The sequence below is a fragment of the Eucyclogobius newberryi genome, unplaced genomic scaffold, assembly GCF_026437365.1.
Source record: "Eucyclogobius newberryi isolate DKJ021-1_F unplaced genomic scaffold, fEucNew1.0.hap1 SCAF_15, whole genome shotgun sequence".
NCBI classification, from domain to species: domain Eukaryota; kingdom Metazoa; phylum Chordata; class Actinopteri; order Gobiiformes; family Gobiidae; genus Eucyclogobius; species Eucyclogobius newberryi.
The window spans coordinates 14,576,941-14,603,744 of record NW_027315779.1 but is presented as its reverse complement, the minus strand read 5'-3'; the positions used below and the strand labels follow the sequence as shown (position 1 = coordinate 14,603,744).

Genomic DNA, 26,804 nt, shown 5'->3' with positions numbered 1-26,804 from the left:
GTACTTAAACACAATTCACTTAAAATCAACAACCAGCACAACAAACTAGTTATGTTCAATTATGTTATTTATTAAAGGTAAAAGATAATAATACAAATACTATGTAAAAAATACATTTGATTGAAGGGGCATTTCCTTTACGTTCACATTATTACTGCTTATATTGTATAATTAATATTGTACTGTATATTCTTTAAACGTCCTCAGACTTGGCTCCGGTCTGAGCCAGTCTTTGGAGCAGTCCGTCCAGGTTTTCCATGTTCAGAGATTTTTCCTCCAGCAGCTCGTATCTCAAACTCGAGATGTCCTGCTTTATCTCCTTTAGCTCTCCTGAAAATAAACATTCAAGAGAAGATGTTTACTTTATTTGACGAAGTATAAAATAGGTCTAGCGTTACCTTCAGTGATCTCGTCGCTCTCTCTGTCGGCTTGTGCTTTGATGATGTAGCGTTTTATGAGTCGCTTCATGATCTTCTGCACAAAGATAAGACGGTTGGGTTGGATTTAATAACAAATGTTTAAAACATTGCTGTACAGTGAAATAAATGAACAGCACAGGTGTCTCTTGTACAGACCTGATATCGTGTTTGACTTGAGGAAGAACCATACTCAGAAGATTGCTTGCTGTCTCCAAGCTAAAATAATAAAAAAGACCAATATGTTGTTACTACACAAAGTGTCAGACAAAGCCACTAGAAGGTGCTAACATTCTGTATATTTTCTCTTCAAATCACCAAGTCCACCGTATTGTTATAAAAGTGAACAATAAATCTAAATTTTATATACATTTTTAATGAGCTGAACTCAAAATTATGAAACTTTCTCTACAAACACAAAAAAAACATTTACGGTATCACAAATATTTCGGTGTAATCCCTCATTCGTCCAGGCGTGTTCCATAGTAGAAAAAGCTTCAGTTGTAGTCATCTGGACTCAGTTTGCAAAAATAGACGTTTCGACTCTCATCCAAGAGTCATTGTCAATAAAAGAATTTAGATCGAGAACTCCGATATTAATACTGTTCTGTGGTAAGACCCGCCCATTGGGAGGAGCCTTCCTGAAGTAGAAAGAGTTGTTTGTTTCAACAGAAACTTCCCCTTGTATCTACCGAGCTAGCCTATTCAGAATCTTAATGGGCTATTAGAATCCTCTTTGTCTTTGTGAGACCCTGGCTCAACCACCCTGAGTACCTGATTAGCATCTGAATGTCCTCTACCTTTCCAGGGGTTCAGTAACCCATTATAAATAACAGGAAGATTAAACCTTAGCCCTCCATTTCTGTTTAAAGAAGGTCTTTCTTTTTTAACAAAAATAGCTTCCTTGACTCCTCTTTCAAACCATCTTTTCTCCCTGCTTAAAACCTTCACCTCACCGTCTTCAAACGAGTGATTAGAGGCTTCAAGATGGAGATGCACGGCACTCTGAGGTCCTGAACTTGTATTTCTTCTGTGCTGATAAAGCCTCTTGTGTAGAGGCTGTTTCGTCTCACCTATGTACCGTTCTTTACAGCTTTCTTCACTGCATTGGATCGAATAAACTACATTGCTCTGTTTTTGAGTCGGCAACTTGTCCTTTGGGTGAACCAGTTTTTGTCTTAAAGTGTTTCCTGGTTTAAAATAAACAGGGACTTCGTGCAGTTTTTCCGAGAGTGTTATTTTAGTGTTTATTTTAAACCAGGAAACACTTTAAGACAAAAACTGGTTCACCCAAAGGACAAGTTGCCGACTCAAAAACAGAGCAATGTAGTTTATTCGATCCAATGCAGTGAAGAAAGCTGTAAAGAACGTTACATAGGTGAGACAAAACAGCCTCTACACAAGAGCCTCTATCAGCACAGAAGAAATACAAGTTCAGGACCTCAGAGCGCCGTGCATCTCCATCTTGAAGCCTCTAATCACTCGTTTGAAGACGGTGAGGTGAAGGTTTTAAGCAGGGAGAAAAGATGGTTTGAAAGAGGAGTCAAGGAAGCTATTTTTGTTAAAAAAGAAAGACCTTCTTTAAACAGAAATGGAGGGCTAAGGTTTAATCTTCCTGTTATTTATAATGGGTTACTGAACCCCTGGAAAGGTAGAGGACATTCATATGCTAATCAGGTACTCAGGGTGGTTGAGCCAGGGTCTCACAAAGACAAAGAGGTTTCTAATAGCCCATTAAGATTCTGAATAGGCTAGCTCGGTAGATACAAGGGGGGAGTTTCTGTTGAAACAAACAACTCTTTCTACTTCAGGAAGGCTCCTCCCAATGGGCGGGTCTTACCACAGAACAGTATTAATATCGGAGTTCTCGATCTAAATTCTTTTATTGACAATGACTCTTGGATGAGAGTCGAAACGTCTATTTTTGCAAACTGAGTCCAGATGACTACAACTGAAGCTTTTTCTACTATATCACAAATATTGTCTCACTGAGCAATTAATATGATTATTAATTGTCCATCCCACCTCACGCGAGTGGGAAGATGCTGATGAGACGGCATTGCACAGTGTGCCTTGGACTTGCCAAAATAAATGGCCACTCTGAAATGTTCAGTTTTGCTTAATTATTATTATTGCGGTAGAGCCGCAAATATATGTCACAAATGGGAAAAACGCCAAATCCTTGAAATGTTCACATTTATGCTTCACACTTTAATGAACTCCTCTGTGGGCAATAGCTCAATCAAGCTCATATTTTGGGAAAATAATCTACACAAGCGGAGCATCAAAAGTTATCCATATTTTTATTCCAAGTGTCACGGTCTCTGTGCGCTGGAGCTGCACATTTGACCGACATTTGTGTTCATTTGCACTGGTTAAGCACAGCATTGTACATGTCCAATGTGTCACTGTCTTAGTTCTTAGACAATTGCGTTAGCGCCATCTCTGTAAAATGCAGAGAGCAGAGTCGGAAGGCCGGCGGCCCGCGAGGGCCGTTGGATGCCGCTTGCGGCTTTAATTCTTTCTTTCTTCTTCTCGGGACCAACCCCCCTATTTTTCACCCAGTGAACATTGACGAAAAGTCACAAAAATTTGCACACCTCTAAAAATCGTGCCTCTCTACATTCTGGCTATTTCCCTTTTCTAAAATAAAAAAAATGGCGCGTCAGCGCCCCCAAATGTACCAAAAATGCATTGAGAGATGGGAAATGACCCAAAAAAAATTTGATCGTAGAATCATGAAATTTGGCGCAGAGGTAGATGGTGACAAGAGAAGTAAAAAATATTATATTGGCAACGCCGTCCGCCCAACCAAATGTCGGCCATATTGCTTCAAAAATGGCTAAACATGACTTCGGAGTTTTTCCAAACGTCGTACTTTTACGAACTCCTCCCAGGGCGTTGGCCCTAAAAAGCTGAAATTTGGTGAAAATGCTACTGAGGAGTGGGACATCAAAAGTTATCCAAATTACATTGATACCTGTCACGGTCTCTGTGCGGCAAAGCCGCAAACTGTAGCAAGAATTTCAGAAATCTCCCAAATTTAACATTTCTGCCGTTTGCGCAGATAAAGTCCGAATTGCGTCAAATTAGAATCAGTTGTTAAACTCTTTGCCCTAAACCTACTTAAAGTGAAATAAATTAATTTGGAGCCACAGCGCCCCCTACAGATTTTATATGGAGGTTAAATATTTAGTTTTGCGAAATTATATGAAATTTGACACACAACTCAATTTTGGCCCCATCAAAAAAGTCAATGAGACCCATGTCATAATTGTTATGGCGTTGCCGTAACGATGACCGAAACCTTCCATGTTATTCCAATGGGGAAATCGCCAGAACATGTTTACACTTTAGACTTTCACAAACTCCTCTTAGGGCGTTAGACATATTAACCTGTAATTTGGTGAGACTCATCTTCAGGGGTGGACCGTCAAAAGTTATCCACATTTTTATTCAAAGAGTCACGATGTCTGTGCGGCAAAGCCGCACATTTTGCCAAGAATTCAAAATAAAATAGCTTTTTGATGGTAAAACAAAGGGGAGAAGATGTGACAGCGTCACAGATTCAGCAGTAGGCGTAATAAAAGGACAATTGGGGCGCGTTAGCGCCCCCTCCTCTTGCGGCGTGGCGGCGGCGTAGCGAGGGCCGATCATTGCCGCTTGCGGCTATATTTATTATTATTATTATTATATATTAGGGGAACTGGAGGGGTCAGAAATCCAGTGTAAATCTGGTGTGACAATTAAAATGGCCACCAAAGTTGCTGGATATCGGCAGGAACTGGAACACCCTGTTGTATCCAGAGCGTCCCAAACAAGCTCACCAATGTTGTGCCATTCGTCCACATCCATCACCTCATGTTGCAAGGATCTGTACACAATTCCTGGAAGCTGAAAACAAACCAGTTCTTGCATGGCCATTGAGCCTGTTTGGGATGTTATGGAACTGCGGGATTCGAACCAACTGACCAGTGCCCCCCGCTCCGGATATCTCAAGTCCAAATTGCACAAGATAAAAAAGTTGAGATGTTGGCAGCAAATTTGTTTGTCTAATGGAGCATCCAATAATGCTTTGCGGCGTGACGTCACAATCTATTTTAAGCAACTGTATTCAATCCAAAACAACATCAAAGCGACGTAAAAGACATTAGCAGTGTTCAAAATCTACACATTAGAACATTAAATTTTAATTCAGTCACCAAAGTACGGAACTAAAATAATTATCAAAACCATACAAAAATACAATGTGATTATGTGCCTATAATAACATGTGATACAGACAAATACCTCTTTGAGTTGTGTTTCCATCTCCTTCTCACTTTGTCCTAACATGTATTGGAGGACCAGGGACCGGACCGCTGTGACCAAACCCAGCGCCGACTTGGGACTTGGGACCAAATTGAACGGCACAGGCAGAGTGCGCCCCTCCTCAAAGTACGAGAACCACAGTTTGGCTCGAGCAAACTTCCACTCCACATCAGCATCATCCTACAAGAGAAGAGAGTTAAATATGAACACCTTTTATACTGTGCATATGTTCAAGCGAGAGGAGAAAATCGTGTTATAATCAAGAGGTAAAACGCCTACAATGGTTTTGTATGGGGTATCTATCTGCTGCAGAAAGATTTACTGGATTGAGCATCAGTTTCAGGTTAAACTACAGCTCTTCTCAACCGTTTTAGCACATTTTTGGAAACTTGGTTTAGTTGGATCATTATAATTGTCATTATTATCATTGTTATTTTAATGATTATTTGTGAGTGAGAATTAGAGAATTTTGATGATGAAGCTTATTTTTTTGAATTCTGTCGATCTATACAGTTTGAATGTAAGATAAGATAAGATAAGATATTCCTTTATTGTCCCACATGGGGAAATTTCATTGGTGCAACGCAGGTAGATACAGAGGTAGATACAGAAGAAAAGAACAGATCACTTATCTTAGGAAGTTTGAAAAAACACTTTCAGTAGAAGATCTCCTATAAACAAAAACTCCCATAGACAAAACCTCCCATTACCCAACAAGGGATGGGGGGGGAAATAATAAAGATAAAAATAGATAAATAAATACATAAATACCATTGCATGTGATCACGACAGTAATTGCACATGAATATGTTTCACGACGGCACATGGATTTCAGATGAATTTCACATGTAAAACTGTTAAAAAAAAAGTTTAGTCTAAGTTTAGTTTTTTTAAGAAAACTGTAAAAGTTATGTGCAAGCTGTTTTGTAAAAAAAAAAAACCTGACATTTAATATGAGTATTTCCTGGCCACTGTTGGCTCAGAGCGTCTCATAATGCTATAAGTTTGATTAAAATTCTGTTTCATAGTTACACAACATAGTTTGCGTTAATTGTGGATGTTATCTGGTAGTAGCATATAGAACTTTAAGTAAGGTATTGGTGCTGGTGTTGTATCAGAAAGGAAAAATCTGCAACACTGATAAGAGCTGGGAGCTTTTTAAGGGATTAGGTTTAAACTTCAACTCAATATTTGTGTGTATTTTTACTGCTCTTAGGTAAATGCTTCTTGTGACTCACCTCGATCTCTTGGAAGGAGCTGTTGATCATAGCAATGAGCATGTTAAGAAGCACAATCACCATTGTGACGTTGTAGACACCGTACAGAACGTATCCAATGTTCTCAATGAATTTATGCCCATTGTTGATGACCACGGATTTGACCTCAGAAAGTCCGAAAATGGCCCAGAACAACGTCTTGAAGCTCTCCTCCAGCCTGCCCCAGAACAAAGACAACTTGTAATACATCTTAAATATTAGTGCACTGCACGCGTGCTTTTCACTGATGAGTTTTGAGTCTGTTTATGTCTTTGAAATATTTACATACCTTGTCAAAATATTTAAAGATTAAACCGCACAAGCGACTGCAGATTCCTGGCAGCGGTTTATTAGTTTGAACTAATCTTGAAATGGCACAAGGAGTCCCATTACAGAAGAGTACTAGCTCACATCAGCTTAAACGCATTATTGAGTGTTTTGTGTATGTGTTTGTACTCAATCCATTACTCATTCATCACCTACGATAGATTGTACAATAGCTGCAGGCACATTTCTACTTCATTGAACAAAATATTCACACATTTTTATGCACGAGCTACAAACTAAAGTGCTTCATGCCAATTTGGAATACTCTAACTTGTGGTCAAAATGACAAATTTTGAATCAATGTAGATAGACTATTCTACACTCACTTTGTCTCATTTTCATTCATTTACTCACTTATTGGTTTTATTTCTGTCTAAATGTTTAATATGAGAGGCACCATGGCTTTTTAGCTATGTGGTAACTCCTGATAATAATGATTGTATTAAGATGTTATAATTTTATATTTATATTAATAATGATAATAATAAATAATAATACATTTATAACTTTGCAGTTTATAACGTTTCAGAGACATGTTTCTTAAAATTGTACTTGTATGTTTTATTTTTACTTTTCAAAACCTCCAAGGCAAAAGAAAATCATTTGACATGTGGAAGTGCAGAGTAAGTACAGAGAGGGGCTCACGTGGTAAAAGCATCATTCTGTTTGGCCCCCAGATAGTACGAGTACAGGTTAAACATGCCGATCATGAAGGCCAGAAACACCAGGAGGAAGATGACCATGAACTTGAAGATGTCTTTGACTGTTCTGCCCAAAGAGATCTGCAGCGGGCCAAAACTCTCGTTGGCCGGGAGGATGTAGGCGATTCGAGAGAAACTCAGCACCACTGCCACTGCGTACAGACCCTCAGACACCAGCTGAGGGTCCGATGGCAGCCAGGAGAGGCGAGCTGGAAAAACGGAATGAAAATACTCTTCGATCAGTGATTGAGAACTACTAACTGTTAAGTTTGTTCTTAAATCATATGTTTTTATTATAAGAAAATACACACAATGATCGTCAGCTCTCGGAAGCTAAGCAGGAAAAAGCCTGGTTAGTACTTGGATGGGAGACTGCTGGAATGCCCGGTGTCACAAGGTGGTGCACACTGTCACTGTGTCCTTGGGCAAGACACTTCACCCACTTTGCCTCCAGTGAGCGTGTTTGGGAGAGTGAATGTGGAGCCCATGTGTATCAGGTATGAAAATAAACTAATAATAATAATAATAATTTGTTTATTCATTTATATATATTTATCTATCTAACAATAACCTAACCACAAAGGACACAGATATTTGAATTTAGTTGGCTTGAGAATAGATCTGAAAATCTGTGGCACCAGTGGAAAAAGTGGGGCATTATCTAAATAACGGTCTAAATGGCAGGACAACCAAAAGAGGGACAGGAGGTCATCCTAAATTGTGGAGCCTGACTTTTGTGGACTGATGTAATGAAGACTTAGTTTAGTTCAAATGACTGAAGATGTTAGGTCTGGATCTGATATAAAAGTGCAATAAAGTTAGAATGTTTGTTTGAATATAAAGTTGCGACTTACCCAGAGTGAAGTAGTGGATCTCGGGGGGCAGCGTCACATCGGTCAGACTGGTGTAGTGCTTGTAAACAAAGGCCTGGGCGGAGTCAGCGTGTCTCAAAGCAGACACACGGCAGCTGAAAGAGGCCAAAAAAATGGCCAACATCCCAAAGTCCAGGAAGTTCCAAGGTTCAACCAGATATTCCCCGGGACCCTGGCTCCAGATCTCCTTCACCTCCGCCCAGATCATACCTGCACCCACACAAAGCCAACTAAGAACCAGTGCAACAAGGAATACTTAAGTCGTAGGCCTAATAAAAAAGATGCAGGTCACGAGCGAGGCCAAATTGGATTCACAAATCATAAGCAAACATTTACGCAAAACGTATTTGTTTGGTTCAGGTGTTTTTAATATAATTTCAGTCTGAAACAGATCACCTTTAAACCCTTGTTTGAAGTAATATCTGTGAACATTCTCAGCAATTCAAAATCAATTACATTTAGTGCCAGTCGCATCAACTAAATTAATCATTTTTGGTACAATCTTTTACAACACAAACTTAAAACTCATAGGTGTTTTTATTGCTCAAAAATAACTTGAAAAACATGCACTCTTACTGTGAGCGGTGTCGCCTCTCCACAGATCTGACCTGTAACTCGGCTTGGTAGTGTCACCTGCTCAAGTTTAATGCTACACTTTGGACGCTTCCAGGCAAAGTAACTTCAGCACCTTTAAACACTTACCAATGACCCACGACAGTATGAGGGTCTCCATCCATGTGAAGGAGGTGGTCGTGGTGCGGTACAGGAGCAGGGGGTCCGACAAGGGGCCGTCCTGAATCTGGTGGTGGGTCATGTTGGCCAGCAGAGTGGTTCCTGCGAATCTATCCGCAGCGTTCATGATGAGAAGCCCTAGAAAGATCGTAAAGGAAGAAGCCTGGGCCACAAACTTCATGAAAGGACTGCGCATCACTTTCCCAACCTAAAAAACAAAGCAAGAATGATAGACAGACTTTAGTAGAGCATGGACAGCTTTATGTATGCCTAAATAATCGAAATATCTTGATTAAAGACGTTGACATAAAATATGTTTGCTACGTACTCTGCTGCAGGGGGCGACCCAGTAGGCCAGTGCTAACACAGGAAGTCCCACCGCCACAGCAAACACCACCAGGAGTTTAACTGCAGTGGTCTGTTGTCTTAGACCAGGCAAGTTATCATACCAGATACTCAAGAGCTGCTGCTGGCAGTTTGGGTGGGCCACAAACTGACACACACAAAAGCAGTGGATGCACACAAGGCTTAAATGTTTGTCTCTTAAAGTAAAAAAATCTAAAATGTATTAACAAAACTCAGAAACTCATAATACACTATTTCTCACCTTTTTCAGTTCATATTTGATAGCTAGTTTGAGTCGGGTGAGGGACGGTCGCCCCGGGAGCTCGTAACTGTCCTCAGCATCAGTTTCACCACTCATGACGGCCTCCACCTCCTCCGTGCTGCGACACAGGTCCAGCAAACCCACCACATAATCCTTGCACTGGCTCGACAGGCGACAGTAGTCATTCTGCAAATAGTAATATGGGATGGAAATTAGACTTGATTGCTGTGAGAGTAAACATTTTCATTAATGTGTTTTTCTTTCTTTCACATTCTTGGGATGCCATGGCAATCAATTTGATGTTTTATGTCAGAGATTTAAGGATGAATTCCTTATCATGCCACACCAGTATTTTCATCTGCGTTTACGACTCATAAAATGCACTTGTTTAGACATAGATTTTTACAAGCCTACAATATATGTGCACTGAAATTAACTGTGACAAAGAATGGCCAAAACAAGGTCGAAGCTTTAAACCATTAGACTGTTAATGCTTCAAAAATATGAAGAGTTTTGTTAAATTCACACATGATTATTTTACAAAAATGCTTGGTTTCAACTCTACTTGAGCAATTTAAACCAAGATGTTTATATAATTCCACGACTTGTTAGGATCATTTCAGCATTCAAATTTACCATACTACAAATCATAGATCTGTAGTTATGCTACTTTTTGCATTGTCAACATTGATCACATGCCAACATTGTTGTTTATTTTTCTGTCTATATCATATTTTTGGGCACAGGCTGGTTTATTCCAATGAACAAAGCCACATAGACAAACTATCAACCTCACAATCATCTAATAGTATTACAGAGATATCCAATCAACCCAGCAGTGGGTTTCAGACAGCTAATCTAAGAATTAGCAATAAAATTCATACGTATAAATAAATTAAAAGAACAAAATATAAAATGCAAATGTGTTCAAATGCAGCCAAAAGCTAAAAAAAAGGCACTGAACACACCTTGTTTAATCACACTTTGTAATATTACCTTAAACTCTTTCTCTATGTTAGCAAGCATAGCCAGTTCATTGCTGAGCTCCAGTGCGGCCAAAACCGGGTCTTCGTTGTAGAGCGAGAGGTGGGCCGGACTAGCCAGCCCTCTATAGGCGTTGATCCGAGACCGCGAGTGGCTGAAGGAGTCAAACTGTTGCTGGTAATTGCAGGAGTCACAGCCGCAGAAATAATCGTGCGGAGGATCGATGCGAGCGCCTTTACTGAGCAGAGTGTGCACGATCTCGTACTCCTGACAATGGGCTGCCAGGATCAGCGGAGTCACGTCGTGGGAAAACCTGGGGACAAACGAAGAAAAGTGCTTTAAATGAACAGACAAACAAATCCGGAAACACTGGTCCTATTAAACAGTGGCCAGACCTCAAAAAGACCTAATTCAGAGGTAAATGCTCCTTTCCTTGGGCATTTCCCCCTTGTTTATACAAAGGAAAAGGATCAATTAGAATTCATACTTTATTGTGAAGTGAGAATTAATGTTATATTTTTTTATTTTTTTTACAGTCAAAGTTATTGTTACTGCCTTAAAATAGAAAACAAGAATGACCAAAATGTCACTGTCAAGATTAGATGAAACTTCCAGCACTTTAGTGTGTGGTCCAAGGCCTACATAAATAGAACATCAACTGGTATAAAGCTTCCAACCTCTTGTACATTGTAATTACAAAGCAATAATCTCATCACTATTATCTTACTAAAACATTGCAGTATGTGACCTTTCTTTGTGTTCCCATGGTCCCAGTACTCAGACTATATTTTAGTTATAACAAGTCCTATACTACATAAAACTTTGAGCCATTCTTGGATCCCTCTTGTCTCTGGTATTTGTCGCCTTTGCTCTGAAGTAAAGGCAGTATCACAGCACTTACACATTTAAGAGGCCACTCAAAGCTCCTCTTACCTCGTCCCATCTTCATCATAGGCATAAAAGTCGTCCAGCATGTCTGCTTGAGCGGGACTCGCAGTCAAACGATGGGCATCTTTAAACGAGGGATGAGCCAGCAGGGCCTCGGTGATGCGCACATAGCCTTTACCTACAGCACACCCAAACACAGTGCGATGCGTGTCATGTTTAAGTGGATGTAAGTGTACATTTATTGGTGAAGCTGAAAAAAATCCAGTCTGTACAAGTTATGAGACCTGGATAAATGGACTGTGTTGGATCAACGAACTAAAAGGTGTTTTTTTATCTGTAGTCAGGCTTTTCGTCAACTTGTCAACTTTTAACCTTGTTGCAACAGTGTTTCCTCATCTTTAGTTTACTTACAGTTGCATTTTAATTGATTCATGCATGTTTGAAAAATCCTGCTTTCACCTACCCCCTATCACCGCCCACATCCCTGAACTTAGCTGTGATTATTTGACAAATTAAGACTGCGATACATGTAGGGTCTAAAATGTTGTCTAATCACTTTTCAAAAATAAAAACATGTACATGAAAATCTGCCGCTTGCTGGCACTACTTTCCTCTTTCCTTGTCAGTTCTGCAGTTTTGAACAGAAACGCATTGGGACAATTTCTATTATTAACATTTTAAGTTTTACATCAATATTGTGCTAGCTTTACAATAAAATAAATATAAAATTGGGAGCTAATTATTGTACAGTTCAATATTAAGTGCCTGCAAAAGAGTAGAAAGAGGCATTATTATCATTGAAGCCAGGTATTGATCTTACAACGCTGAGGCCAATGCAGAGCATAAAATATGTGCTACTGTCCAGACCTAGACCAATTGTGCAGCACACTTGTCACTACAGTTTAGTTCTGAGAGATGGATTTATAAATAGACACATAGTTGTCTTACTGATGGCCAAAAGAAGTGCGTCTCCCACTCGAGCCAGGTCCTCCCTCGCCAGCAGCAGCTCCGTCACCTCCAGATGCTCGTTGGCCACCGCCAGCTGCAGTGCATTCTGGCCCATGTAGTCCACAGCGTTTACGTTTAGATTGGGCATGTGAAGCAGCATGCGCCGCACCTCTGGAATGTTTCCATACTCTGCTGCCTGAAGAAATCGCTCCTCCACCTCAGACAAACTGGTGGAGGGGGCAGAAAACATGTAGGCCGGCCCGCGCAGAGCCTGCCGCCTTTTAACTGCAGTGAGACGAGCCATGAGCTGCCTCTCCGAGCTGTTTGGCCTGCAAGAAATGTCACATTAAAACATACGTCAAACATGTCTAATTATGTTACAAATCAGTGGGGTTGTAACAAATTGTTGATTTTCATTTGACAAATCTGACAATAACTTAAACCATATATTTTTTGTATATAAAAAGGGGTTTTGATGCTGAGATGGAGACAGATAACGTTCAAACATGAATGTAATACATTTGTAGTATTTACTGTTAATAATTGTGGTACATTTTTAAAAAAAAATATTAGTTTATTAAACAATAATTATATATTGTAAGATATAATAGATGTAAACATTGATAACTGCATTGACATGTTTTGATTATCAGTATTGTGCCATATTTCACATATCATTGTGATTCCCACAGCTCCAACTAAAAAGTCATCTAAATATATAATTATGAAAGTGACTTAAAAGGAATACCGTATAACGAGTAAGGGCGATTTAATTGCATTAAGTGTAATCTGGCTGTGATTTATTGGATACAGGAAAAACGTATTGAAGTATTGACAGTGACAGTAGTTATTATCCATCAATTAACAACAATTACCGGTAAGCTGTTTACAAAATGTAAGCCATATAACATGGAATATATTGCACAGAATAGATGAAGGTGCTGATCTGATTCTGGCTGTCGGGCTTCAAACATGATTTCTCTTCACGTGGCTATAACTTACAGTACATCAACATAAGTTTATAGACTGACCCCATGTAGCGTCCGAAGTAGCAGCTTTCATCTCCATAGTCGTCAAGCAGGTTGTCTCGGCTGCGGGCCCTGCGTCCGTCAGTGTAGCCCACAGGCCGGCTGTTGTGGTGAGCTGCGAGTGCCCTGTGGTTCATCCCTAAAGTGACACACACAAACCCACATCGTTTCTCAGTCATGACACAAATGAAACCCTCTCTCTCCTCCCGGCCTCCCTCCTCCCACTGTACTTGAGAAAGAATGCATCCTTCTTGGTCCAACTATACTTTTATTTACATACTTTGCTCGAACGTCACGAACATTGAGAGGGGCAGGCAATGTTATAATGCAATATGGCTTTATACAGATAGAAAGTACAACAGCGGTAATTGATGCCTACTACTACAACTACACAGTCAAATAAATCATATTCAGTACTGTAATGGTGCTGGCCCTACTTTCTTTCATACAGACTAATCAATACAAAGATGTGTCTAATCAATGGAAAGGGGACGAACTCTATGTTATTTGTATGTTGGAAGCAAAGGGACCTATATCTTTGTAATAGAATAGTAGCAGCAGTAAAATGTGTTGGAATGTACATACAAACCCCAAAAAACAAATTGTTGTTTTAAAGGTTGTCTTGTAAAGTGCTTTTCCAGGCTGCTTTGTTTACAGAGGTTGTGCTGTGTGCAGTGTACTGGTCAGAGTCGCACCAGTGATGTCTGATGAACAGCAGATGAGATTCCTCAGGGTCCAATTCCCAGTAGACTTTACTTCCTGTGTGCTCCTGCTCCGAACTGACGCTGGTCCACTGTGGGAAAACAATATTCTTCCGGCACATACTATAAACACGTACAATCAGTGTTAAGTCACTGGAGCTAACCTAAATGAGAGAGAGAGGAGGGTTTGTTGCTTCATACAGTGGGAAAGATCAGATAAATACGATGAAAAAAGCAACTTTAAAACTAGAGGCCCACTGACAGACCAGACCATCAAGCATCTTGCAAAAAAACATAAAGACACTGTGCCCAGTCTTGGATTCAAACTAGAGAGCTTGCATTGAATGAATGAATAATGTTATACTTTTTTTGCAGCAGAAGCCTCACATGGGCCCCCCTCCACATGAATAGGAAGAGGGTCTAAAATTTGGGGCCTGGGACAACAGACCCCTGAGCCCCCCCTGTCCACGCCCCTGCCCATTTCTGATTTTGAATAATGTACAGTTCATTTTTTTATGCGCTTGATTATGTTATTGTTTCTAACACATTAACAAGAACATCAATCTGCTTTATGAGATGATCGTTTAAAATGCTACAGTAATGAAGGCTGAACCTTCACTTGTGTTCAGAGTTATACCCATAACTTGAGAATCAGCTTCAGAGTCCAAACTGTTGAAGATCTGCCTCTGTCATGTAGCAACAACATCACGTTTTACGAGCAGGATGAGAGGAAGAAACGCTTTTTGTTCCTGACAGCGGATGTAAACACAGGGTTATCATCATCAGCACATGTCCTGCATTTTGAGTCACTTGAAAGCTACTTTCTCTTTCTGTCATAAAACCATACAAGTTCAGATACTTGTACACGCCTTTGCCACAAGAAAAAAAAGTTGGACTACTGTCAACATGGTTTACTTTGTAAATTGAATATATTTAATAATAAGATCAAATAGCACCACCTTGTGGCCATGATTCACCCTGCCCTGCTGAGCAAATTATTTTAGACTTTTATACTATTTAAATTAATGACGTGTGACGTACAATTCAAGTCACATTTTTTGCAAGTAAATTAACCCTGCAATGAGCTGGCCCCTGTCCAGGGTGTACCCCGCCTAAGGCCCAAAGTCACTGGGATAGGCTCTAGTCAGACCCCAAACAGGAGAACAAGCGGTAGAAAATGAATGAATGAATGTTTTGACACTGGCCTATGATTTTACATTAGTTTGTGTTAGTTAGCTCAGCCGAGAGTTACAATACCCACAGGATTCAGCCAAACTACAGTAAGTAATGTATCTATAAATATTTCTCAATAAAACTACGTGTACTTACTCACACTTGGTAGTGTTAATTATTTATTGATTCATTAATTATTTAATCAAAAACACTGCTATAACAAACATATTTTTTATCAGAAACTAGCCAAATATTTAGGCAAATTACCTATTGTTATGGCCTCTACAACTCTTGACTTTTAGCAGCGGATGAATGTTAGGTTTCTGTATTTTTATCACAGGCCACCCTCTAAAATGCTGTTGTGTATTTGCAGAAAAAAAAATATATTTCTTTAAATCAGCAAAATCGTATCAATTAATGTGTAATAAAATTGTGTTTATTTTACAATTGAAAATGATAAATGATAGTACACCAAACAGGCTTTTTTCCATGGGGAAGGCCGCTGTAATCTCAGCAGTGGCTGACAGTTTTCTTGATTGATTAGCTCAGATTTGAGTCCAGATTTGATTTAGTCCAGAATTTGACCCTCTGTGGCTATGGGTCAGTTATTGGTTGGGATCCTCCGAATCTTCATGGTGACAGCTTTAATGTCATGAGGGACTCCGCTCTGTCTCCATGTGTCCCACAGGATGCTGGTCCCCTGGTGAGACTCGGCGTCCTCTGGGGAGCCGTTCAGGTTGGCCAGGCCACACCGGTTAAACCACCATCCCGTCTGGTTGTGCAGTGCACTACAACTCTCCACTGTGCGCTTGTCCAGGGAACAGGACGGGTTACAGCCATCGTTGTCCACATCTGAGGCACTGAAGGGGGCTGTGTCCTGATTCTGGTCCTGGTCATAGCCGCGAAATGCATCCCCTGCAAACAACAATACTGATGGTAACAATATCTAACTACTTTACTAAACTGAAGAATTCATCTGAGAGAGAATGGCCATAGTCTATGTTTCTGTCCTTCTGTTTACCAAGATTGTTCAGGATGTTCCCTGCCTCACGCTCATAGTTACTAGGATAAATTCCAGCAGCCCACAATAGGAAAAAGTGTAATAAGATAAGTGTACATTTTATGAGTTGTTACCAAAATAAATGCTATTCATATAAATGGTTTCAATTTGATTCACTCGTTTTGCAAAATGAGACCATTTCATTGATGACGATACTGACTCATGATTGTTTTAAGATGTACTGTACCTGCGCTGCCTGCATAGCGTCCCAGATGTATCCCATAGAACAGAGTTTCATTGTCCAAGTGAAAGTCATCGTACGAGGCGTATGATGTGACGTCATCTTTTGAAACAAGAGCGACGTGGAGCTGGAAACGAGTGTCCTTCTGGCTCACAATCTGAAACAATTTCTTTAGACCCAACCAATGCTCTCCTGCAATAAACAAATACCAACTTATACAATATTCTAACGTCACTATTTAAGGTTAAGGTACTTGTTACCTGCAAGGTTTCCAAACCCATCGCTGTAATCTGCCCACGATCGCTTAAAATTTGTAAGTCCATCAGTTCGTCTCTGCATCACTGTCCAACCACCTCCCATGTAATCCATCTCACAGAAAACCTAAACAAAATGTGATTATGTTTAAAATAATGAGTCCAGAGTGGTTATAATAGACAGGCATGATGGCGCTCACCTCAAAGGACGAGTCCATGTTTTCTGGATTGATGATGTAAATTCCACTAGGGATTTTAGGGACCACTGCCAATAGATTATCCTTTATGTCACTACAGTCGCGCCCTGCATTGTAGAAATATACATGTAATAAGCATGTAATATGCATGTATTAAGCCCATGAAGTGTCAAGTTTGTAATTGGTATATTTTGAGATCATTTTTTCATTTTCTTCTTGGTGAAGGGAATGTATTGTATGTATGTATAAGACCAGTTCTTCATTATGCTGCTATGTGTTTAACATATTCATTTTGTTCAGATTGTGTGTAATATTGTGGAGACAATGTCACATGGAAGAATAGAAAAAAAAAATTGAATTGAACTGAACTATGTAAGGTGAATTATTGAGAGGAAATGTCCCAAGTGTAAGATGAACATAATAATAATAATACGTAGAGTAACGTCAGTGTCATTTTGGGCCACGGTGCCTAACGACACAACAGTAAGCACTAAAGCCACTGTGGTGCCAGGTATTTCCAGCAGTCTCCTGTCCAAGTGGACCAGCTTCCGAGATCAGGCATTGATAAGGCGGTGCATGGCCTTATACTGTGTCGCTAAAAAGTTATGGGCGCTAGAATCATATCCTGCTTCCGAAGAGTGCACACGCTTTTTTGCTCGCTCCGCTTGCTATCGCTGCTTTCCTTATTTATTTTGCTTTTTAATCAGTTTTTGTCTTCCAAACATTTTTGCTTTAGACTTTTTCAAGTAAACCAAGGATTTTAAGAACATTTTTCCAGTTTTAACGACATATCTGACGCCAGCGACATGTCCGGGAGAAGAAGGGAGATCTGTGAACGCTGTCGGAAATATCAACAAGAAATTAATGAGCTGAAAACACGGATATTTGTTTTGGAATCTGAAAAAGTTCTTCACGATACCATTCCTGTGTCAACTAACGGTAAGAAGAGTACACTTTTTACAAGAAAAACTGCTACTTTCAACCTAAACCGCAGTGACTCTGTGTCGTTTCCAAAACTGTCTAAAAACCAGAAAGACCAGGCTGTTTCTTGGAACAAACTTGGAGCAAAGCCTAAACGATACAAAGATAACGTGAAGTCACCTAAAATACAGCTCACCAACAGATTTTTACCACTTTCAGAGATGGAATTAAATGAAAAAATGAAAGATGACGTGGCCAAAATACAGCGAGGAGGATCTGTGCCAGGAGCCAAGGTCACGCAGATTGTTTTGGTTGGGGACGGCGCGATAAGTCACGTGACGCATGAAAAGATAAACACACATTCTTTTCCAAGCGCCACTGTTTCTGAGATAACGTCACTCCTTCCAAATATTATGGCTAAGCATGGAGGAGCTAAACAGCTGATTGTGCACGTAGGTGCAGTGGACATGCGGCGGGAACAGACTGAAGTTTTGAAAAAAGACTTCTTGAAGTTATTCGACGTGCTTGATAAAATGGAAATCAAAACATTCATAAGTGGACCTCTTCCAAACATCGACAGGAGGATAAACAAGTTTAGCCGGCTTCTTCAGCTGAACACATGGCTGTCCAAAGAGTGTTCCCCGAGAAGACTACACTACATTGAGAACTTCTATCTATTCTGGAAACGAGAGGACCTGTTTAAGAGAAATGGCCCCCACCTATGCAGAGGTGGAGTGAGGGTGCTGACAGAGAACCTGCTCCACACTCTGAGGCATTGGACTGGGCCTGGACAGGGTCCTGAGCAGATAGTTAGAGAAGAGAGGAATGAGAGAAGAATTCCTGCTCCATCAGCCAGCGACCGAGCCAATGTTTCAACATCAAAAGCACCACAACCTCAGCCTCCACCAAAGGATTCATCAGCAGCTGCTCCACCACCACCAGCAAAGGATTCAGCTCCAGCTGCTCCACATTCACCTCCACCGCCTCCAGCAAAGGAACAATCTTCAAAGGCCTTGGACCCATCTGTGACAAGCCCAACAACATCCTTGTCATTGCCCCTGCCTTCACACCAGCCCTGGGTTCCCCCTGCAACATCTACTCCCACTAAAGATTCATCATTCTCCTTCTCATCTCCACTCTCACCCATGGGCCTTCCCAGCCATTTTGAAAGTCTGATCAAATCAGGCATTAATATGGCTCCACTCACGCCCAATATAGCAAGGGCTATGCCAATACTTATCAACTCTTCACTGCACAAGCTGACTACACCAACAAAAGCCCCACCACCCATCCCCCCTCGCCTCTCACCTGGTCCCAAACTCTCCTTGGCTACAAAAGCCCCACCACCCATCCAACCTCGCCTTTCACCTGGTATCTCCCATAGCTAGGATGCACTGGGTCTCAGCGTTGCCGGGACTTATTGTCACATTAAAAATCAAACCAACCCGGGGCCCTATGTAAAAAGAGCCCCCCCTAGTGCTATTTCTGTAGTCACATCATCACACAGATGGAAAAACAAAATGCGAGTCAGGCCCAATCTGAGAAATGTGATTCATATTCCCTGTGAAAAGATAAAGCCCAGTCTCACTGAAACTAGTCTGAAACTTGCTGTGCTAAATGTCAGATCCTTATGTAACAAATCTCTCTTAATTAATAATTTTATTTCTTCTGATAATCTTGATTTTATGTTTTTAACTGAAACATGGCTTGACAAAAACACAGGAAATGTAGTTCTGATAGAATCTGCTCCACCCAACTTTAAGTTTGAATCTGAAACACGGAAAACAAAAAAGGGGGTGGAGTCTGTGCTGTCTTTAGAGATGAAATAATTACCCGCAGGTTGTCTTTTGGGGTGTTTTCATCATTTGAGTATGTATCCTTTAAAATGGAGCTAAAACGGTCTCCATCCATTCTCTTCATTGTTTTATACAAGCCTCCCCAGCACTGCCAAAGTTTTATTGATGATTTTACTGAGATGCTTTCAGTCATATGCACAGACTTTGATGGTTTGGTCATTACAGGTGATTTCAATTTGCATGTTGATAATATTTGTGACAGAAACGCTAAAGAGCTTGATGCTGTCCTTGAAACCTTCAGTCTTACTCAGCATGTGAGAGGCCCCACCCACAGCAAAGGACACACTCTAGATCTCATAATTACAAAGGGGGTAAATATTTCAAATGTTAATGTGATCGATGTTGCTCTGTCTGATCATTTCTGTGTCTTCTTTGACCTGTCTGTTTCTCCCAAACCTCCGGTTGGTCCTGCAGTTGTTCAGAGGAGACACATAAGTGATGGCACAGGTGCACTGTTTATGGAAATGATAAACTTTGAAAATGTCTCATGTTCTAATGTAAATGATTTGTTGAACTCTGTTACATCTAGTGTTTTGAATGTTCTGGACACCATCGCCCCTATAAAGGCTAAAATGGTTAAAAATAAGCAGAAGGCGCCGTGGAGAAATGATGATTCGGTCAGGGCACAGAAAAGGGAGTGCCGCAGGGCCGAACGGAAATGGCGCAAGTCAAAGCTCCAGGTTCAAAAAGAGATTTACAAAGAAAAGCTGAACATGTACAACCTAATCTTATGTAGAACTAGGGAAAGATATTTTTCTGAAATAATTGGAAGCTGCAGTAACAACTCGCGTGTCCTGTTTGCCACAGTAAACAGATTAACAAACCCTCCAGCTCAGCTGCCGTTAGAACTCATTTCCACATCCAAGTGTAATGAGTTTGCATTATTCTTTACTGACAAAGTTCAGGGCATTAAAAATGCTATAAATCCGACAATGCAAAAAATTACCCTAAAACCACCAAGACACTTAGAGCTAACTCACTTTGCACCAGTAACTGACAAAACTGTCCATGAGATCATCACCAGTCTGAGTTCATCTACATGCTGCCTTGATGTGTTACCCACCAGATTTCTAAAGTCTGTGCTGAACAGTTTGTTAGCACCATTCACTCACATAGTTAACATGTCGCTTCAATCTGGAACATTCCCAATGTCTTTGAAAACTGCGGTCATAAAGCCTCTCCTAAAGAAGAGCAGTCTTGATGCCGCAGTACTGAGTCATTACCGGCCCATCTCTAATCTGCCATTTTGGGGCAAAGTCCTTGAAAAGGTTGTTTACCAACAGCTCACAGATTTCCTCTTAATAAACAACTCATTTGATGTTTTTCAGTCAGGTTTTAGACCTCATCACAGCACTGAGACTGCTCTTGTCAAGGTGACAAATGACATCCGCCTGAACACTGACACGGGCAAAGCCTCAGTCTTAATTCTGTTAGATCTGAGTGCTGCTTTTGACACTGTCGATCATGGGATCCTCTTACAGAGACTAGAGGACTGGGTGGGCATCACTGGCACTGCCCTAAACTGGTTAAGGTCCTATCTGGAAGACAGGAAGTACTTTGTTGAAATTGGTAGCTGTGTCTCAGACCACATGACCCTGACCTGTGGAGTGCCCCAAGGGTCAGTCCTGGGTCCCCTTCTGTTCAACCTCTACATGCTGCCGTTAGGTCAGTTGATACGCAGTGAAAATGTGTCCTATCACAATTATGCAGATGACACTCAGATCTATGTTTCACTATTGGCAGGTGACTATGGACCAGTAGATTCACTCTGTCACTGCATCCAACAGATCAGTTTGTGGATGCAAAACAACTTTCTCCAGCTGAACTCAGACAAGACTGAAATAATCGTTTTTGGCCCACAGAAACAAAGAGAAAGTGTTAGCGGTCACCTCCAGAGTCTCGCTCTAAAACCTACAAACCAAATTAGAAATCTGGGGGTAATAATGGACTCAGACTTGAACTTTAATAGCCACGTCAAATCAATAACATCAGCAGCTTTTTACCATCTAAAAAACATTGCCAAAATCAAAAATATAGTGTCAAAACCAGATTTAGAGAGACTTATCCATGCGTTTGTCTCCAGTAGATTAGACTACTGTAACGGCCTGCTCACTGGCCTCTCCAAACGAGTTGTAAAACAGCTACAGTACATCCAGAACGCTGCTGCTCGGGTCCTGACTAGAACCAGGAAGTATGATCACATTAGTCCTGTTCTCAGGTCTCTGCACTGGCTCCTGTGGCTCAGAGAATAGACTTTAAAGCAGCTCTGCTTGTGTACAAGTCTCTCCATGGCCTAGCACCAAAGTACATCTTGGATATGTTAGTGCCATGTGAACCATCTCGGACTCTGAGGACCTCAGGGACCGGCCTCCTGCTGGTGCCCAGAGTCAGGACAAAACATGGGGAATCTGCGTTTCAGTTTTATGCAGCTAAAATCTGGAACAGTCTTCCTGAAGATGTGAGACAGGCTTCTACTCTGACAATGTTCAAATCTAAGCTAAAAACTGTTTTGTTTAGCTGCGCATATGACTGAAAGGATTTTTTCTTTGCACTCTTCTCTTTTGTTTGTGATTTTATTAGTTTAGAAAATCAGTTGGATTGATAATTTTTAATTTAGTTAATTTTATTGTATTTCTGTTTCTGTAATTTCTTTGTGATTTGAATGCATTTTTCCTGCTGTGTGAAGCACTTTGAATTGCCTTGTGTATGAATTGTGCTCTACAAATAAACTTGCCTTGCCTTTGCCTTGCTAATCAGATTGATAAGGATTGAAGACCAGAAAACAAACAAAACTACAAAAAAACAACAAACTGCCTATGCTTTAAGAGACTATTTGCCAAGTTTTGTTTCAATTGTAAGATATTTATTTAATTCCAAATTACTCCCTGTTTGCTAATATTTGTGTGTTTAACAGGTGGTTACCGTGTGACTGCGCTGGTTTGATGGCGAACATCTCTGTGTTGCTCCTGTGCACCTCTGAGCTCAGCGTCTGCACTTTGGTCATGAGCTCTGTCACCTGAAAAGAGGGCACCTCATTTTAGGAGATGGATATTTTACTGAACAGTAACCACTACACCATGGAACTCAGCTAATTCCTACAAACATAGCTGGTGTGTAACATTCCCAATTAATGGAGTTATTAAAATATAAACTGTTACTGTTCAAAAAAAATGCAGTTTCGTTGTTGTTCTTTCAGAATACTTAGGATTCAGTAAAATTTTATATGCCATTAAAGATTTGGATTAGGACTTCGATATGTACCTCTTATTTAGCAGTCAAGTTGCATTCCTTTTGAATCTGTTTTGTATATATATATATATATATATATATATATATATATCTATTTTCATTATCTCGTCATTACAATATACTTTTCTCGTAATGATGAACACAATGAGCTTTTGTAATATAACAAACCAATCATGACCTGATGGCTGAGGACGTCCAGGGCCCGCTGCTGCTCCTCCATCACGTCTCTCATCAGTTTCCTCGTGCTTCGTCCAAAAGCCAGAAGTGACTGCTGCAGCTGCCCTGTACATGTCTACAGTGAGTGATAATAATGCCTACACAACGTGGTAAATATTTAAAAAGTCACTCTTACCACAAATGGAGTGTTTTTCGTCCCGTAGCAGTTTGACGGTGATGTCACATGGGATGGAGCATGTGTCCCAGCCTTTGGCTCCAGTAGATTTGGGGGGTTTGAGGGGAGCTTCAGCGTTCAGTGTTTCTGAATGGTTAAAGTGGCCGCTGTTTTCTGAACACTGGCAAAACGTGAATATGTATCAGTTTATAGATGCCACTGGTTTCTAGACGCTTTTTTGTCACGTTGTTTAACAGTTGGGAAACATGTAGGGTTGGAACCAGGTAAACAATTAATCACCACATATTGATTATTGAAATAATAATTTGGTAATTGGATGATGATTTTCTGAATTATACACAAACTCCAAAACATGCCATGTGCTGAGAGAAAAGCTTTTATGACCCTAAAGAGTAAATATCTCAAAATGTGTGTTTTTTAATTTAAAAACAATTTAGTTGTAAAGATACGCTTTGAACGTGTTTCAAGTGACATCTCTTTAGTTTCATCTCGGTCAAATTGGATAAAAATCTCTAGTCCAAACAACGAATTGATTTATTGAAAGAATAATTGCTCGATAAATAAATTACCGAAACACTCGTTAGTTACAGCTCTATAGTGAGTGAATACATTTAAATTAATGTGTACAACTATTTTTATACACAGTTTATATAATTTCAAGTTGTTGAACAGAAATGTATCTTATACATATATAACAAGTTCAAAGCCTAATTTAAATTAACATAACATTGCATTAAAGGATTTCAACCATAATAACATGATATATACGTACAGCAGAAAATAGTAGAAGAGTCGAAAGCAGCAGGATGAGAGAAGTAGTCCACATTATTAGTTCACATCCACAAGAAATCCAACTTTTAAAGATCCAAAGCGGTCTGCTCACTCGACCATACCTCTTGGCTTTAATTTGCTGAGTGTTTTCCTGTTCTCACTCAGCTGTTTGCACCTCTCTCTCTCTCCACCTCCACCAGTCCCTCCTACCAGGCTCCATCCAATCTCCCATGGCAACATCTCCGGTCAGTGAGGTAAACGTGGTGTTTATTGAAGTTTCAATGATAAAAGTTAAACTGCCCTTGGTAGCTGAAAGTGCAGATCCTGTTTCTGTGGTTAAAAGTGATTACTCTTGGTCTATTATTGATGGTTTGCAGGTCAGATGGTTGGCAGTGGTGGCATGCAAACCAGATGTGGCTTGTTTTAGTGGGGAAACTTTCTCTCGTGTCTTAGCGGGGAGCCACAACAGACGGCGAAGGAAAAGCAGCAAATCTTTGTGTCTTCTGCTCATGTTACACACTGAGTCATGCTTCCTAACGGCTCAGACCAATTACTCCTGTTCACTGGGCAGCAGAGCACACAGCAAAGTGGAAAAACTAAAAAAAAGGTTTCCTGCCAGGGTCCAGCCTGTCTCCTTCTTGGTCTAGGTGCCAAAGAAAAGATGTTGTGTTGTTCTGAACCTGCATAAGTTTACAGGCCTGGTCGGTGTGGAATGTGCAGAGTATGAAGCTGCAGTCACAGGGCCCCACATCTGTACAGTGTTACACGCTCGTTACAGCTGTGTACAATATCTGCCCCGACAGAGTTACTGTGGAAATACAGTGGGATGCACAATATTTTTTTTTAAAGCCAATCCAAGTTTCAGAAAAGGAAGAGATTTTAAAGATAATGAAAATATCTGGGACATGTCAAAATTACACAAGTCAAATACATAAGCGATAATGGCCATAAGTCTCTGGTTAAATTTGACAACGAACAAACACTGTACAAGGTTAGACCAGCATATTTACTGATATTCACATAGTTAAATATGAATAAACATTACATCACAACAAAGATCACAATCTTCCAAGATCTTATCGTAGTTTCCAAATAAGCCAGGGCCTTCCAGGAATGAATTTCAGTTTTGACAATTAGAAGTGATGAAGAAAAGGCCTTATGCTCATTACTTTATATTAAAGTAGAAACAAGAACTAGAATTAAGGAGTAAAAAAGATGTTGTGACACCGCCATCTGCTGACAGTTGGTTGTAATTACATGCTTTTTTATATTCGAGAGTTAATTCTTTATTTTTGCTTCTGATATAATTGTTCAGTACATAGATAATGTTTTCTAACATTGAATACGTTATAGTAATCAATCGTTATTTATGTTCAATTTCGAATTTTTGTTGGCTAACTTTAGTAGGTCTGTACAATATTATTATAGCTATAAAAAATAGTTGAACCAATTTGTGACTCACCTTAATCCATAAGTTCAAAGCATAAATAATGATTCACCTTGTAATGGTTGTAACTGTTCTTACATCAGCTGCCAACCTTGACTGTGTGGGTGTGATGGCTCTATAGGGCAGGGCTGCTAAAATCTCTGCTGCCCTTTTCTTCACCCTCAAATTATGCAACTCCCTCACAGGCCCTCATAGGAGGCTGTAGATGTCATTTATCAAGAACACTCTGGTAAACAAGAGACGCACACATCTACTCAGCACTTTGGAATTGTGTTTGATATTTGGGTGAATACCGTAGAAGTGCATTTGGACATACATTTGATTTTAATTCTGTATAAAACAACAAGCACCTGACTCTGGAAACACACAGGAACAAAACAAATGATCAGTTTAGTTTCAGACTAGATTTTTCTTTTCTTCCAGGTTTCACTTCAGGATTCATTCATTTGTCCAGGAGTTTGATCTTAGTTTGGGGTTTCCAGGTGGCTTTCTTGACACAATTATATCCATTTGTATTTATTTTGTCTAGAGACTGGGACAAAATAGGGGAAGATAAGAGAACCTTTACTTGTCCGACAATGGGAACATTGCTATGCAAAGACCAAGAAGAGCAGGAAAATGAAAGATTGTGCAATCAAAAATAAAAGAGAAATTGTAAAATGAATAGCTTGTTGTAAAAATAAACTTAAATCTAATAATTTAACTAGGAATGGATTGAAATTAAGAATGCACTGCGGACTATCTTCGCCACCACCATCGCACTCAATTTCAGAACCATGTATCTGGGCCTCAAAACTCCTGCCATGGGCACAACAAATGGATATTTTGGAACACACTTTTGAAAAATGGATGACACAAATTGTGCTGACGATTTAAGGACTGGACAGTCACTGCAACTGACATACGGAAAATGCAGGGGGAAAAAATTATGAATGGACAAATTTGACTGACATTGGACTAAATGGGACAAAACAAACAAACAAACAAACAAAACAAACAAACAAAGGAATGCACTCCAGCTCGAGTCGCTTGTGTGTTGCCTCCTTTACAGCTGAATAACGTGTGCATGTTTTGTTTATGGTGTAGTAGATTAATCTTGCAGCTCAGGCTCAGTCCCACAGCAGCAATCACTTTTCCTTCACTGGGGTTTGAACAATGTGTTGGCCAGCTGAGCGGCGGTGCGCATGTTTTCCACCAGAGAGCAGCACTCTGCGGCCGGGGTTGGCCTCATCAGGGGCGGCTGTTTTCTCAGAGCAACTTCCAATTTCCCCACCCCCAAATCCTAAACTGCCTCACGCCAACATCAACCCCAAACTAGGCCTACTACAGCTCCTCGAGTGGGCTTCAGTACAACAACAACCCCCCGTGAAATCCAAAATCCGGTGTATTGGTCGCAATAAAAAAAAAACCAAACTGGAAACACTCCGAAGAACGTGCCATTTTTAGACACAACCCCTGAACTCCAGCTCGTGCGTGAAGTCCCGGTGCCCGTGGAGAGGTGGATAAGGACTCTCTCCGCGCGCGTCTGGGTTGAGTTTAGTTTGTCCTCGGCTGAAATATTTGCCCTGCAAC

At 40.3% G+C, this 26,804-nt stretch overlaps 2 protein-coding genes across 2 annotated transcripts; both read right to left on the bottom strand.

Moving 5' to 3' along the window:
- Positions 1-67: 67 nt before the first annotated feature.
- trpc6a (transient receptor potential cation channel, subfamily C, member 6a) lies at positions 68-13,261 on the bottom strand. The gene is made up of 14 exons (XM_072446139.1): positions 13,074-13,261; positions 12,043-12,371; positions 11,140-11,272; positions 10,219-10,519; positions 9,223-9,408; positions 8,944-9,108; positions 8,586-8,823; positions 7,866-8,093; positions 6,956-7,220; positions 5,966-6,161; positions 4,707-4,907; positions 576-635; positions 399-474; positions 68-330 (listed from the first exon to the last, which is right to left on the bottom strand). Exons 1-14 carry the CDS (start codon positions 13,247-13,249, stop codon positions 194-196), a joined length of 2,691 nt encoding a protein of 896 aa, XP_072302240.1. The 5' UTR covers positions 13,250-13,261; the 3' UTR covers positions 68-193.
- Positions 13,262-15,358: 2,097 nt separating this feature from the next.
- On the bottom strand, positions 15,359-23,927 carry angptl5 (angiopoietin-like 5). Its single transcript, XM_072446133.1, has 8 exons — positions 23,787-23,927; positions 23,015-23,174; positions 22,841-22,944; positions 22,336-22,429; positions 16,640-16,743; positions 16,446-16,566; positions 16,192-16,377; positions 15,359-15,859 (listed from the first exon to the last, which is right to left on the bottom strand). The coding sequence occupies exons 1-8, from the start codon at positions 23,838-23,840 to the stop codon at positions 15,546-15,548; spliced, it is 1,137 nt and encodes a 378-aa protein (XP_072302234.1). The 5' UTR covers positions 23,841-23,927; the 3' UTR covers positions 15,359-15,545.
- Between the last annotated feature and the right edge of the window lie 2,877 nt (positions 23,928-26,804).